This window comes from Mustelus asterias, chromosome 8, assembly GCF_964213995.1.
Source record: "Mustelus asterias chromosome 8, sMusAst1.hap1.1, whole genome shotgun sequence".
NCBI lineage: Eukaryota > Metazoa > Chordata > Chondrichthyes > Carcharhiniformes > Triakidae > Mustelus > Mustelus asterias.
In genome coordinates, this window is record NC_135808.1 from 120,159,673 (window position 1) to 120,176,015 (window position 16,343).

The 16,343-nt window shown below is 45.9% G+C and overlaps 1 protein-coding gene across 1 annotated transcript in view; it reads left to right on the top strand.

The window, feature by feature from the left end:
- Positions 1-2,364: 2,364 nt before the first annotated feature.
- Positions 2,365-16,343, top strand: part of dnttip2 (deoxynucleotidyltransferase, terminal, interacting protein 2) — a 28,558-nt gene continuing 14,579 nt past the window's right edge. Inside the window, exons 1-2 of the mRNA XM_078218828.1 lie at positions 2,365-2,496; positions 10,458-11,989. Coding sequence (XP_078074954.1) covers positions 2,455-2,496; positions 10,458-11,989 — 1,574 coding nt within the window. The 5' untranslated portion in view covers positions 2,365-2,454. The remainder of the gene's footprint in view (positions 2,497-10,457; positions 11,990-16,343) is intronic.

Sequence of the window (16,343 nt, forward strand, 5' to 3'; positions counted from 1 at the left end):
TTTGCATTATGTTCAGAAACAGACATTTTTAAAAGGAACTTGTATGTGAAGCTGCTTCTGGGCACCATTGCTCGTGCTGAGGTGAAGGCCATGCTGTTTTATCGTAGTGTTCTTAGTGTGACCGGTAATATTAACAGCAAAAGGGGTTGACACATTTGTGATGTGGAGGTTGTGAAACAAATTTCTAATACAGATGCATAGTATTTGACCATCTGTACTTTGAGTCAGCTGAGCTGCACAATTCTTCTTATGGTTGTCTTGAGAGTATGGAAAGATAAAATGCCAGTCTGTCATAAGGTATTCTGATACCTGCACTACATTGCATTTCCACTTGGGAAACATCATGGAATTAGAACTGGCCAAGTTTCCTATTTTGAGTTTATAAAAGGATACCTCCTCTCATTTGAGTCAGTAAATCCACTGAGAGATGTCTTTATAGAAATAAAGAAAATATTGAATAATAGACAAATGCAGAACCTCAAAAGATGACCAAAAGGAGCACAGATTTAAAAACTGTAGAAGTTTAGAGCTGCTGTCGGGAAGAACTTCATAAGAAGTGATTTATAAAAATTTGAAATGGAAGGCCAAAACCTTTGATTCATTCAAGCTAGAAAGCTGTGATTGGGAGAATATAGTTTCTTAAAATTTCAGATTAATGAGCTGAGTTCTCTCATCGGTAATTTTTCATTTTTTCTGGTCATTTTGCCCCTGCTTTCTTACCTGAAGGTATTGATTCCTGGTTGGGATATGGATGACTATTTCTCTCTGGTATCTTTTCTCCTACCCCCAGTGCAGAATATAGATTGACTATTGTATTTACCTACAGAACAGGAGCTGCATTTAATAAAATTACTTTCTGAAGTTGAAACTTTTAATGTGAAGTATGAATGCAAGCGGAACTCAATTTTTTCACTTATTTGGGGAATGTAACTAGTGGATTTATACTAAAGCAGTGCATTATACAAGAGCGTATTTGTCAACTATTAGTGATAAAGGAACTGATTTTCAAGAAGACTTTTGGAAATACTGTTAGCAGCTGTGGCATTTCACAGCTAACCAAGTCTCACTTTTATGACGCATGTTGACATTCCAGCTGAAGTTCTGTTACAACTTGACACTGTTAGCTCTTATAAATCTCTAGTTTATTAATACATAAATGTCCTTTCTTTCACCACATTTGAGTAAATACCAACCCAAACATTTCCAAGTCTGATTTGTGTGTTGCACTGAGTTTTAAATGATTAATCTTTTGTGAAGTCAACCGGCTCAGTGTCAGAACCTCGTTTGGCTTATACCTCCTCCTGAATTGGAGAAAGCCTTCAATCTGGCCTTTTATGTATCCTGTCATCCCTTTGCCCTACAATTCCTAGTGAATTCTTCAAGCCGCCTCAGTTTGTTTAGGACATTCTTAAACCTGCTCCTCTCTCAATTTTCTCATTTTAAAAACAAAGCCGCCTTGAAATCTGCCCTTTTGATCATGGTTTGACCTTTGAATTTTTTAATTCGCCTGTGGAATTCATTACCACAGGTAGTAGTTGATGCCAAAACATTGAATGTATTCAAGAGGTGGCTATATATAGCACAAATGGGATCAAAGGTTATGGGGAGAAAGCAGGATTAGGCTATTGAGTTGGACGATCAGCTATGATCGTAATGAATGGTGGAACAGGCTCAGAGGGCCAAATGGCGGCCTCCTGCTCCTATCTTTTATGTTTCATTCTCTCGCTTCCCCCACCCCACCTATAGCTGCTTGGAAAATTCTGTGCACTATGTCTGCAAAATAAATGTGTGCTGTTCTAAGTTATCAAAACTTGTGTTTGTCTCTTAATTATACATCTTAACCCCACCTAATGAATGTTTTTAGTCAATGAGCAGTGGGTTTAATCATCAACCTGACCTTCCAGTTGATTCTCCTGAACTATTGGTTACATGATTAATGTACCTGATTACTTATTACAGTGTCACATTTTTTTGCACCATTAAAAAGCCAGGGACAGAAAAAAAGCAAATTGTTATGAATCTCAAACGCAAAGAGACTGCGTCAGGCCAATCCGCAGTCAGGGAGAGAGGAGGCAGTGTTTTAGCTCAGAGCCCATCCATCAATCCATAGACACAGGATGGAGCTAAAGTCACTGCTTAAACCAGGGAGCTGCCCCAGTGTAAAGATACTGTATGGAACAGAAAGGTTTGAAATAGCCTAATGCTGCTGAGGTAAAAAAACTGAGTGATCGATATTTATACATATATATATATATAGATATGTGTGTGTGTGTAAGAGAGTACCAGCCATCCTCCTGAGCTGACTGCTAACCAGTGCGGATCGTTTGAAGCCGGTACCAAGCGGTCAGGATGCCGAGGCGTTGGTGCCCGTTTCGCGGCAACACCGGGCGGAAGTATCGGGCGGAACGACTCGGTGCAACACCGGGCGGAAGTGGTGGTCCCAGCGCCGGCAGGATGGTGCAGACCCGGAGCGGGAGGCGGACCCAGGCCGGCAAGGTAGGGGAAGCTGGGGAGTGGGTCACTCACTCGCGGCACCCGTGCTGAGGGCGGGAGGGAGAGGGGCGCTGGGAGATTAAAACTTCACCCCGCCCGGGGACACGTGGACCGGGTGAGGGGCCCACATGCTCGGAGGGGAAAGCCACCTGCCCCTCTTCCAGGCTCCTGAGGGAGGGGAGAGCCCTCACCCCCCGGCTCCTGAGGGAGGGGAGAGCCCTCACCCCCCGGCTCCTGAGGGAGGGGAGAGCCCTCACCCCCCGGCTCCTGAGGGAGGGGAGAGCCCTCACCCCCCGGCTCCTGAGGGAGGGGAGAGCCCTCACCCCCCGGCTCCTGAGGGAGGGGAGAGCCCTCACCCCCCGGCTCCTGAGGGAGGGGAGAGCCCTCACCCCCCGGCTCCTGAGGGAGGGGAGAGCCCCCCTCCCCCCGGCTCCTGAGGGAGGGGAGAGCCCCCCTCCCCCCTCTCCCCCCCCCCCCCCCCTTCCAGGCACCTGAGGGAGGGGAGAGGCTTTGGAGAGGGTACAGTAAAGATTTACCAGGATGTTGCCTGGCATAGAGGGCATTCGCTATGAGGAGAGGTTGGAGAAACTTGGTTTGTTCTCATTGGAACGATGGAGGTTGAGGGGAGACCTGATAGAAGTCTCCAAGATTATGAGAGGCATGGACAGAGTGGATAGTCAGAAGCGTTTTCCCAGGGTGGAAGAGTCAATTACTAGGGGGCACAGGTTTGAGATGCGAGGGGCAAGGTTTAAAGGAGATGTACGAGGCAAGTTTTTTTACACAGCGGGTGGTGGGTGCCTGGAACTCGTTGCCGGGGGAGGTAGTGGAAGTAGATACGATAGTGAGTTTTAAGGGGTGTCTTGACAAATACATGAATAGGCTGGGAATGGAGGGATGTGGTCCCTGGAAAGGAAGGGGGTTTTAGTTCAGTCGGGCAGCATGGACAGTGCGGGCTTGGAAGGCCGAAGGGCCTGTTCCTATGCTGTAATTTTCATTGTTCTTTGAGGCTTGAGGGGCCTCCAGGCTCTGAGGGAGAGGCCCCACCCCAGTCTCTGGGCGACACGGGGGCGCAGTGGTTACCACTGCTGCCTCACAGTGCCAGGAACCCGGGTTCAATTCCTGGCTTGGTTCCTTGTGTGGAGTCTGCATGTTCTCCCTGTGTCTGCATGGCTTTCTTCTGGGTGTTCTGGTTTCCTCCCACAGTCCGAAAAATGTGCTGGTTAGCATTGGAAATGCTAAATTCTTCCTCAGTGTACCCAAATAGGCGCCAGAGTGTGGCAACTAGGGGATTTTCACTAACTTCATTGCAGTGTTAATGTAAGCCTACTTGTGACACTAATAAATGAACTTAAGCTAAACTCTGAGGGAGAGGAGAGGAGCCCAAGTTTCTCAGGGAGGGGCAGTGAATTGAGAGAGGGGGGGCAGTGAATTAAGAGGGTGGGGTGGGTACAGATCTAAATCATCATGAATACACTGCGCTGCAGAAGCTGTGGGAGAAAAGGCTGGAGGATATTGCATTTAAGGGGAGAAGTGCAGGACATTCCATTTCATAGAAGCCCTACTGTGCAGAGGAAGGCCACTTGGCCCATCGAGTCTGCATGGACCACAATCCCAGCCAGGCCCTATCCCCATAATCCCACCTATCCACCCTGTTCGTCCCCCTGACACGAAGGGGCAATTTACTATGGTCAATCAAAGTAACCCGCACATCTTCGGGCTGTGGGAGGAAACCAGAGCACCCGGAGGAAACCCACGCAGACACAGGGAGAATATGCAAACTCCGCACAGTCACCCGAGGCCGGAATTGAACCCAGGCCCCTGGCGATGTGAGGCAGCAGTGCTAACCACTGTGTCACCATACTGCCCAAAAAATGGTGAGAGGGCTGGAGCCAAGCTGAGGCACTCCAAAAAGGAAAATATTTGGGAGGTGTAGGAAAGAGGGAAAAGGTATGGTCAGGTGATGATGGTACCATGACTGCAGCAATTTGGCTTGCCAAGATTAGCGTTCCCTTCCTCTAACTTGCATGCTGGCTGAAAAACGAGGCAGATTGAGCAGTTGAATTTTCTGTTCCTACGGAGGTGCCTTAATATGCACTTTGGCAAATGCATCGAGGGAACCTGTGGACTCATTCAAGTGTGGTAGCGGCAGAATGTTCATGTAAGTTGGTGGAGGAAGAGAGGGGAGAATTGAAAATGGATGATACAGGAAAGAAGGTTCTGAGGGGACAAAAAACAGATAGAAATAGCGGACTTGGATCCAAAGTGGCAGCTAAATGCAGGTGTGAATGGACATAGACAATTCAGTTTATATTAGAGTGGGAGACAATAGAAAAGTCTCATCATAGAAATGTACAGCACGGAAGGAGGCCATTTGGCCCATTGTGTTCATTCTGGCTGGAAGTGGCCATTCAGACATGTTCCAGTTCTTGGTCCTTCGCATTTCAAGCATGTATCCTGGTATTTTTTAAATGTTATGAAGCTTTCTGCCTCTACCACCTTTCAAACAGTGAGCTCCAGAATCCCACCACCCTCTGGGCGAAAGAAAGGTTTCCCCTGAATACACTTTAACCTTCCAACCTCTTTGCCTAAATCTATGATCCCTCAACAAAGGGGAATCTGACCTTCCTTTTCACTCTATCTAGACCCCACAACCTTTTATGCATTTCAATTGGGTTTCCCCTCATCCTCCTCTGTTGCTAAGAAAACAACCCTGGCCTATCCAATCTTTCTTAATAATTAAATCTCTCCAATCCAGGCAACATCCTCATTTATCTCCTCTGTATCCTCTTGTTGACGGGGACTTTCTCTGAAGGCTATGTATTGCTAAACTTAAGCTGAGTACAGAGACTCATGAAACTCAGTGTACTGATTTTAAGACGTGACTTTATTAACCAAACGATCAAATGGGAGAATGATATAAAGAAGCCCAGCACTCCAGGTAGAGGATGCGGGCAGTCCAATTTCACTTTGAAATACAGTTGCCTCCATGAATCCAGTAAACATTAATACAAATAAGTCAACAGTCATCACTGCCATTAACACCAGCCAATAACAACATGCATCCAGACCTCATGGGATCTCGTTTGTCATTAATTACGGATGTTACCTCCCTTCTGTTGCCCAGCAACACAGAACGCTGGACAGTGAGACGGGAGAATGATTCCCACCGACTCGAACCCATGTGACACTCGTCCGACCCTGAGGAAACCCTTATGTCTATCTTGCACCTGAATTATCAACTTGGAGCTGTATAGTTCTATTCATCAAACTGGCATTGGTAGCCATCTTGTTTCTGACAACTGCTGATAAACTAGCTACATTCAGTGATTCCGTTGTCCTCTGGAATGCAGGCACTGTCTCCCACCTCATCCCATCAAACTCTGCTGTATCTTGCCATTGACTGGAGTTTCACAAAATGTATCCTAAAAGCAAAGCAAATCCATTTTATAAATTCAAAATATATGTTTTTAATGAGAAATACTTTTTCGTCATACAGAGTTGTCTTCTATAGCAACAACACTTACTTACCAGCACGCTCCATAGTCTAAGATCATTCACTCTTAAGTCAGTATTGTGTTAGTATTCTTAAACCCATGATTATGTGTTTTACGAGCCTATTCTAGCCTCCCTACATCACCTCTGTAATGCAACCACAACTTGCCTATAATACAGTGACATGCAGCACTCCAGCTGTGGCCTAACCAGTGTTTCATATGGTTCTAGCATAAACTACCAACTTTTCTACTCAGCAGTAGCTAATGAAGGCAAGTATCCTGTGTGCCAATTTGACCATCTAATATATATCTGTCCGAACACCTACGTGCACTACAAAGCCCCTCTGTTCCTCCGACCTTCTCCGTAACCATTAAATGAGTATTCATTGTCTTGTTAACTTTCCCCAACCTCTCACTTCTCCAGATAAACTCCATTTTCCACTGTAATGCCAATCTGACCAGCCCATTGATATCTTCCTGCAGTCTAGTTTTCTCCTTCACTATCAACCACAGGGACAACTTTTGTATCATCTCTAAGCTTATTAATTAAACCCCTTGCATTCGAGTCCAAATTATTGATATCACAAGAAGCAAAGGACCTAGTACTGAGCCCTGCACTGGGAAGGGTCTTCCAGTCACAAAAACACTCACCAACTTTCCGTCTCAGCTAATTTTGAATCCAACTTGCCGCTTTGCATTGGGCTTTTCCTTTCATGAGGGCTCTGCCAGATGGGGCCTTATCAAAAGTCTTGCTAAATTCCATATGGACTACATCAGATGCACCACTTTAATCATCCCACCTTGTTACCCCCTTCAAAAAGGCCAATCATGTTAGTTAGACTTGACATTTCCATAACAAACCCATGCTGACTGTTGTTGATTAATCTGTGTCTTTCTAAATGGAGATTTATCCTCTGTCCCTCAGAACTTTTTCCAAATATTTCCCAACTGTAAAGTTTAGGCTAACTGGTCTATAATCACCACCCTTTATCCCTTCTTCAGACACCCTTTGGCACCACACCTGTAGCCAGAGAGGTTTGGAAAATGAACATAGAACATTACAGCGCAGTACAAGCCCTTCGGCCCTCGATGTTGCGCCGACCAGTGAAACCAATCTAAAGCCCATCTAACCTACACTATTCCAATATCATCCATATGTTTATCCAATGACCATTTAAATGCCCTTAATGTTGGTGACCACTACTGTTGCAGGCAGGGCATTCCACACCCTTACTACTCTGAGTAAAGAACCTATCTCTGATATCTGTCCTATATCTATCACCCCTCAATTTAAAGCTATGTCCCCTCGTGCTAGCTATCGCCATCCGAGGAAAAAGGCTCTCACTATCCACCCTATCTAATCCTCTGATCATCTTGTATGCCTCTATTAAGTCACCTCTTAACCTTCTTCTCTCTAACGAAAACAACCTCAAGTCCCTCAGCCTTTCCTCATAATACCTTCCCACCATACCAGGCAACATCCTAGTAAATCTCCTCTGCACCCTTTCCAAGGCATCCACATCCTTCCTATAATGCGGTGACCAGAACTGTACGCAATACTCCAAGTGCGGCCGCACCAGAGTTTTGTACAGCTGCAACATGACCTCCTGGCTCCGAAACTCAATCCCTCTACCAATAAAAGCTAACACTCCGTACGTGTTCTTAACTGTTAATTTATCTCGTATTCCTTCACCTGGATTACAATATCAATATCATCCCCCTATTTTGTGAAAAAAGGTGCACAAAATTTGCATTTAAAAACCATCCTCATTTTCTGCCTTAATCTACTCTTTCTTTAGTTATCTTTTGATCTATATGTATTTATAAAAAACTTTGAGCTCTCCTTGATTTTACCTGCCTGTGTTTTTTCATATCATCGAATCATAGAACCCCTAAGTGCAGAAAGAGGTCCTTCGACCCACTGAGTCAGCACCAACTCTCTGAAAAGCATCTTGCCCAGATCCCCCCTCAATCCCTGTAATCCTATGCATTTACCATGGCCAAGTCTCCTAATCAGCCCATCTATCGGACTGTGGGAGGAAACGGGAGCACCTGGAGGAAACCTATGCAGACATGGGGAGAATGTGCAAACTCCACACAGACAAGTGACCCAAGGCTGGAATTGAACCTGGGTCCCAGACGCTGTGAGACAGCGGTGCTAACCACTGTGCTGCCCTCTCTTTGCTCTCCTAATGTCCTTTTCTTAATTTCACTTCTACCCTTTTTCTGCAGTAATGAGCCCTTGGTATATGTCATAAACTTCCATTTCTTTTCTTTATCCTATCCTTCAAGCCCTTCGACATTCTGGGGGCTCTGGATTTGTTAGCTCCACCTTTTTTAAAAAAAAGTTTACAATGGGTGGCACAGTGGTTAGCACTGCTGCCTCACAGCGCCAGGGACCCGGGATCAATTCCCGGCTCGGGTCACTGTCTGTGCGGAGTCTGCACGTTCTCCCCGTGTCTGCCTGGGTTTCCTCCGGGAGCTCCTCCCACAGTCCAAAGATGTGCGAGTTAGGTGGATTGGCCATGCTAAATTGCCCTTTAGTGTCAGGAGGACTAGCTAGGGTAAATACATGGAATTATGGGTTATCCCAATAACCCCATGTATTTACCCCTGGCCTGGGTGGGTTTGTGGCTGGTGCAGACTCGATGGGCCAAATGGCCTCCTGCACTGGAGGATTTTATGCAAAGTTTGCTCTGAACCCTCAGTATCTCTTCCTTAAATGCCTCCCACTGATCTGACCATAGAGAATCCTTCCCGCTACCCCAGGTGTCTTGTATCGGGTGGATCAGAAATGGTTATACTCAGCACCTACTGCTACAATAATTGTTACTGTATCTGAATACCCAACTGTCAACCCACAGGTGCAAAACCCCACAAATTTAATAGTCCCACCAAGCACAGAGCAAAGATTATTCATTGAACAGGGGAGGTTCCTTCTTTTAATGAGTGAAGAAACTGATCCATTGTCTCTTCAGAGTTTTCAGTAGCTATAAAAAGCCCTGATAGCTGATGTTTGCTGATTTGAAACCTAGACAGTTTACAACACAGAAGGTGACCATTAAACACTTCATATCCACGAGTCAATAAAGAGCCATCCTGATTAATCTCACATTGCAACTCTTGGTTTGTTATTTTATAGATTATTGCACTTCAAGTATTTTGCAATGCAGTAGTGTTTCTGCCTCTACCATGCTTTCAGGCAATGAGTTTGTGACCCTCACCACTCACCCTCTGAATGAAAATTTCAACTACCCACTCATCATAGAAATCATAGAAACCCTCCAGTGCGGAAAGAGGCCATTTGGCCCATCGAGTCTGCACCAATCACAATCCCACCCAGGCCCTACCCCCTTATCCCTACATATTTACCCGCTAATCCCTCTAACCTACACATCTCAAGACTCTAAGGGAAATTTTTTTTTAAGCATGGCCAATCTACCTAACCCGCACATCTTTGGATTGTGGGAGGAAACCCACGAGGAGAACATGCAAACTCCACACAGAAAGTGACCCAAACCGGGAATCGAACCCAAGTCCCTGGAGCTGTGAAGCAGCAGTGCTAACCACTGTGCTACCGTGCCGCCCTTCTGCCAATTACTTCAAATCTCTGCTCTCTGGTTCTTAACCTGTCTACTATATGAAGGGGTCCTGCCATCCATCCATCTATCTCTCCCCCCCCCCCCACCAAAATTTCCCCTCAACCTCCTGTATTCCAGAGAAAACAATCTCACCCTATCCAATCTTTCCTGGTATCTAAAACCTTCCAGTTCAGGCACCATCCTCAAAAACCTTCACTGTCCCCACTCAGTAGCACAATCTATCCATCCTGGTCAGAACTGTGCACAGTACATAATGTTTCACACAGTTCCAGCATAAATTTTCCTGCTCTTATTGTCCATGTCTTAGCTAATAAAGGCAAGTATCTCATATGATTTCTTAATCATCTTGTCTACCTATCCTGCGATTTTCAGGGATCTGTGGACATGCAACCTAAGTCCCTCTTTACCTTACACTTTCATTATCTGCCCATTTTTCATGTTTTCACTTTTATTCTTTGCCCTGCCCAAATACTCTTGGTTCAATGTGTAAAGACACCAATTCCTGATCTGTATTGCTTGATATTCTGTCAGCCCTGCAAACTACCTCTTGTTCACTTTGTTCAGAGAGGAATGACCCTTTAGTCAGTTTCTGGACCCAGCTGCTCACTAATGTTCCAGGTAAATAATCTGGCTTTTACAACCTAACAGTCAACAATCTCAGCAATTGCATTTTCAGGTTAGGAGCAAGTCTCCCGGTCTTCAACCCAAACAATTCTCTGTCGACGTGGTGTTTCTGGCGAGATGCAAAAATGTTTGTAATAATTTGAAACACATTCCAAAGCTATTACTGAAGCATTGCACGTAATTAATCATGGAGCAGCCCCACTGTAAAAATCAAACACACGCATTGCTTGTCTTTTTATTTCAGGAGGCAGAATCCAGGTTAAGGACACCGGTTAGTCAAAGAAAGACCAGGAGCAGCAGAGCGGCAAGTCAGAGGGAAAGCATCACTGAATCTCAACCTGAAGAGCAAAAAATTGTTGAAGTGCAACAGACCATTCAGGCTGAATTGCAGCCCTGTGCAGAGCAGCCAGGAGGACTGAGTGAAAGGTCGGGAAAAAATGACCAGTGCTCAGAGAGTGACGGCACAGAAACAGAGAGAAATGATCAGTGCTCGGAGAGTAACATCACAGAAAGCAAGGAAGAAACAGAGAGAATTGACCAGTGCTCGGACAGTAACATCACAGAAACAGAGAGTATTGACCAGTGCTCGGACAGTAACATCACAGAAACAGAGAGAATTGACCAGTGCTCGGACAGTAACATCACAGAAAGCAAGGAAGAAACAGAGAGAAATGACCAGTGCTCGGACAGTAACATCACAGAAACAGAGAGAATTGACCAGTGCTCGGACAGTAACATCACAGAAACAGAGAGAATTGACCAGTGCTCGGACAGTAACATCACAGAAAGCAAGGAAGAAACAGAGAGAAATGACCAGTGCTCGGACAGTAACATCACAGAAACAGAGAGAATTGACCAGTGCTCGGACAGTAACATCACAGAAAGCAAGGAAGAAACAGAGAGAATTGACCAGTGCACGGAGAGTGATGGCACAGAAGCAGAGAGAATTGACCAGTGCTCGGACAGTAACATCACAGAAAGCAAGGAAGAAACAGAGAGAATTGACCAGTGCACGGAGAGTGATGGCACAGAAGCAGAGAGAATTGACCAGTGCTCGGAGAGTAACATCACAGAAACAGAGAGAATTGACCAGTGCTCGGAGAGTAACATCACAGAAAGCAAGGAAGAAACAGAGAGAAATGACCAGTGCTCGGACGGTAACATCACAGAAACAGAGAGTATTGACCAGTGCTCGGACAGTAACATCACAGAGAGAATTGACCAGTGCTCGGACAGTAACATCACAGAGAGAATTGACCAGTGCTTGGACAGTAACATCACAGAAAGCAAGGAAGAAACAAAAAAGGAAAAGCCAAATGAAACAGAAATTCATGAAGCTAATCTGATTGAAATAGCTGAAGTGGATGAAGAAAGCGATTTCGATCCCGGAACCCAAAGTGCAAGCCCGGCCAACATCAACTTGCTGCTTAGTAGTGACGAAGACAAAAGTGCTGTGGGGGCTAGCAACAGTGACGTGCTGTTGGAAGAATCCAACATGGCTGTTATATCTGGACCTAGTGTTTCAACTGAACCCTCTGCTGTTTCTCCTGACATAGCAGAAAGCCCTTTGGCAAAGGGTGGTGAGCTGTTTGTGATTGACAAGCAACCCGGATTAGATCAAGATAGAAAATATTACTTGGACTCGAGTGAAAAAGAGAGTAGCGAAAGTGAGGAAGAAACTGGTGATGGAGATGAGGAGGAAGAGGGAGATGATGATGACTTTATCGATGAAGACGTAGACGAAGAAGATGATATTTTGAAAACCAAGTCTAGTTTGTAAGTAAAGCAATAGTTTTTCTACCATTTTTATGTACATTTTCAAAGCAACAAATCAGCACATCAGAGGAAGCAAGTTAACATTTCAACTTGATGACCTTTCATCAGGACTGGGAATAAGTCAAGTGATGTAGCAGTTTTCAAGCAAGTACAGAGACTGGGAAAAAACTATGGCAAAGATCCATGCGAAGAAGGTCTGGAGGAGGGAAATGTGGAATCACCACCAATTTGTGTTTCTTTCCCCACTGCTCTGTCCTTTTGCCTGCCTGTTAGACCACCATATCTCAGTAGTCAATAAATCTCCCCTTCCTTCCACCCCATCACAGACCTTCCTCCTTCCATTACCACCCTACCTCCCCTTTCCACAACTCTGTTTATTTAAAACCTGTTCTGTCTCTCAACTTTTTTTTCCAGTCCTGATGAAAGCTCATTGGCCTGAAACGTTAACTCTGTTCCTGGCTTCACAGATACTGATGTGGAGATGCCGGCGTTGGACTGGGGTAAACACAGTAAGAGTTTTAACAACACCAGCTTAAAGTCCAACAGGTTTATTTGGTAGCAAATACCATTAGCTTTCGGAGCGCTGCTCCTTCGTCAGATGGAGTGGAAATGTGCTGTCAAATTTGACAGCAGATTTCCACTCCATCTGATGAAGGAGCAGCACGCTCCGAAAGCTAATGGTATTTGCTACCAAATAAACCTGTTGGACTTTAACCTGGTGTTGTTAAAACTCGTACTGTGTTCACAGATACTGTCTCCACGTCTTCACAGATACTGCCAGAGCCCAGTTTTTCCAGGATTATCTGCGTTTTATTCGGATTTCAAACATTGAAGTTATTTTGTTTTTGTATTTTTTTAATGCAAAATGTTAGAAGTGGTAAATCCGTTTATGTAAAAGGTTTGGGAGTGTCTGCTGTGCTTGTCTACATAAAAATGTCTCCGACTAGAAGTGCTGAACGAATGATCCATTTCAGCCTCCTCTGGGTTCACTAATGTCCTGATGTGGAGATGCCGGCTTTGGACTGGGGTAGACACAGTAAGAAGTTTAACAACACCAGGTTAAAGTCCAACAGGTTTATTTGGTAGCAAAGGCCACACAAGCTTTCGGAGCCCCGAGCCCCTTCTTCAGGTGAGTGTCCTTTAGAGAAGGAAATCTGTCGCCTTTACCTGATCTGGCCTACATGTGATTCCAGAGCCACAGCAATGTGGTTGACTCTCAGTTGCCCTCGGGTAACAGGGATGGGGCAATAAATGCTGGCCAGCCAGCGACGTCCATGTCCCACGAATGAATAATTTTTTAAAAAATCACAGATTTCAATCTTCAGCCGATTTGATTCACCCCGCGTGATATCAAGAAACAGCTGATGGAACAGGGTACTGCAAAGGCCCTGATAGACAGCATTCCAGCAATAGTACCAAAGACTTGTGCTCCAGAAGTAGCTGTGCCCTTAGCCAAGCTGTTCCAGCTACAACACTGGCACCTACCTGCAATGTGGTAAACCGCTCAGGTGTACCCTTACCACAAAAGGCAGTATATAAACCCAATATATCAGCCTATTCTTGATCATCAGCAAAGTCATGGAAGGTGTCATTGTCAGCACTGTCAAATGGCGAGCTCCTGGTAAATGTGTGGGGTAATGGGGAGGGGGGTGGTGGGTAAGATACTCTTTCGGAGAGTCAGTGCAGACTCGATGGGCCGAATGGCCTCCTGTGCTGTAGGGACCCTGTGGTTCTACTTCCTTTGTGCTGGGGTATGACCCCCAACCAGTGGATACTCAGCAATAACCTGTTCACTGATTGGAATCCACCAGGGCCACTCCGCTCCTGACCTGATCACAGTTTTGGGCTAAACAAGGATGAAACAGCTGAACTCAAGGGGTGAGGTGAGCATGACTGCCCTTGACATCGAGGCAGCATTTGACTGAGTGTGGCATCATAGAGCCCCAGCAAAATTGGAGTCAATGAGAATTAGGGGGGAAACTCCTCTGTTTGGGGGTCATACCCCAGCACAAAGGAAGTAGAACCATCGGGTTCCTTCAGCGCAGATAGGAGGCCATTCAGCCCATCGAGTCTACACTGACTATCCGACAGAGTATCTTACCCAGGCCCCCGTAACCCCACACATTTACCATGACCAATCCACCTAACCGACACATCTTTGGACTGTGGGAGGAAGGACTGTGCACCCGGAGGAATCCCACGCAGACATGGGGAGAATCACCCAAGGCCGGAATCAAACCCAGGTCCCTGAGGCTCTGAGGCAGCAGTGCTAACCACTATGCTGCCCTTTGGTTAGCTGTGGTGGTTGGAGGCAAGTCATCTCAGTCCCAGGACATCACAGCAGGGGTTCCTCAGTGTAGTATCCTAGGTCCAATCTTCAGCTGCTTCATCAATGACCTTCCATCCATCTCAAGGTCAGAAGTTGGGATGTTCACTGATTCCTGCACAATATTTAGTACCATCAGCAAATACTCAGAGATCGAATCAGTCTGTGCCCATATGCAGCAAGACATGGACATTTCAGGCTTGGACTGATTGACAACATGCTGCCAGGCAATGACCATCTCCAACATTTCCCCATGGCGTTCAATGGCATTACCATCCTTGAATCCCTCACCATCAGCAACCGGGGTGGGGTTCACCATTGACCAGAAACTGAACTGGCCCACTTTGGCTGTAAGTGCAGGTCAGAAGCTTACAATTCTGAGGTGGGTAACTCAACACCTGACTCCCAAAACCTGTCCACCAACAGGGCACAGGTCAGGAATGTGATTGAATGCTCTTTACTTGCCTGGATGAATGCAGCTCCAACAACACTCCAGAAGCTCAACACCCTCCAGGACTAAGCAGCCCACTTGATTGGCACCCATCCACCACCTTCAACATTCACTTACTCCATCACTGATGCACAGTGGTAGCCCTCTACCAGCTAGAAGGACGAGGGCAGCAGACGCATGGGAACTCCACATCTGCATGTTCCCCTCTAAGCCACGTTGCAGTTCCCTTCCCAATCGCACTGTGGTTGTATCTGCACTATATGGACTGCAGCAGTTGGAGAAGGCAGGGGCGGCATGGTAGCACTGCTACCTCACAGCGCCAGAGACCCGGGTTCGATTCCCGGTTCGGGTCATTGTCTGTGCGGAGTCTGCATGTTCTCCCCATGTCTGCGTGGGTTTCCTCCAGGTGCTCTGTTTCCTACTACAATCCGAAAGACGTGCTGGTTAGGTGGATTGGCCATTCTCCCTCAGTGTACCCGAACAGGCACCAGAGTGTGGCGACTAGGGGATTTTCACAGTAACTTCATTAATATAAGCCTACTTGCGAGACTAATAAATAAACTTTTTTTAAAAATTGCCACCTTCTCGAGGGCAGTTCAGGATGGGCAACACGTGCTGGCTTTGCCAAAGATGCCACTCCCATGAAAGAATAAAGGCAAAGTGAGTGTTCAAGTGTCGTTCCTCCATGCCACAGAATTTTGTCCACTTGCCCATACTCCCTCGGGCTGTGATGCCAATGTAACCCTTTTCCTGTTAATTCCATGGTAGTGCTGTGTAATAAGTGTTTTCTTCACGTCTATCTTAGACAACCAGAGGGAATAACATTGGAAGAAAATAAAAGTTGAATTGTGTATTGAATGTAAAATTGCATTTAAACTGTGAATCTCAACCTTGTGTTCAACGCGGCCTAAGCCTGAACTTTAAGGCCTCAACGGATCTGTTCATTGAAACTAAACAAAATTTGGTTTTAAAAGGAAAGGAAAGCATCCTGACACCCAGCTGGCATCTTTTAGAATAAAGTCCAACAGGTTTACTTGGTAGCAAATACCATAAGCTTTCGGAGCACTGCTCCTTCGTCAACGAAGGAGCAGTGCTCCGAAAGCTTATGGTATTTGCTACCAAATAAACCTGTTAGACTTTAACCTGGTGTTGTGAGACTTCTTACCGTGTTCACCCCAGTCCAACGCCGGCATCTCCACATCTTTTAGAATGGCAGCAGGACTGCTACAAGTAGCCAGGCCATATGTAGAAGCCAGACAGAGTTCCTGCTTCCCATCCCCATTCAGCATGTGAATGGACGTAGCCTGAGGGTAGGGTTTGGTTTGGTTGTGATTCCCTCTACCCACTCCTCCAAACACCAGGGTCCACTGGCTTTCCCGCCCTGTGTCAGAGGGTTTTTGGGCGATGACTCTGTGTTACCATGCTGCTGGGAAGAATCACCAAGTTCACCCACAACAGGTAGAAAATTGCTGAGAGGAAAATAATTGTTACCATCATTTTGGTGCAAGAGGAACGAGTAACTGGAATTGGGAAGCATGGTCTGTTCTTCAATATTGACCCACACTAAAGCGCACTAA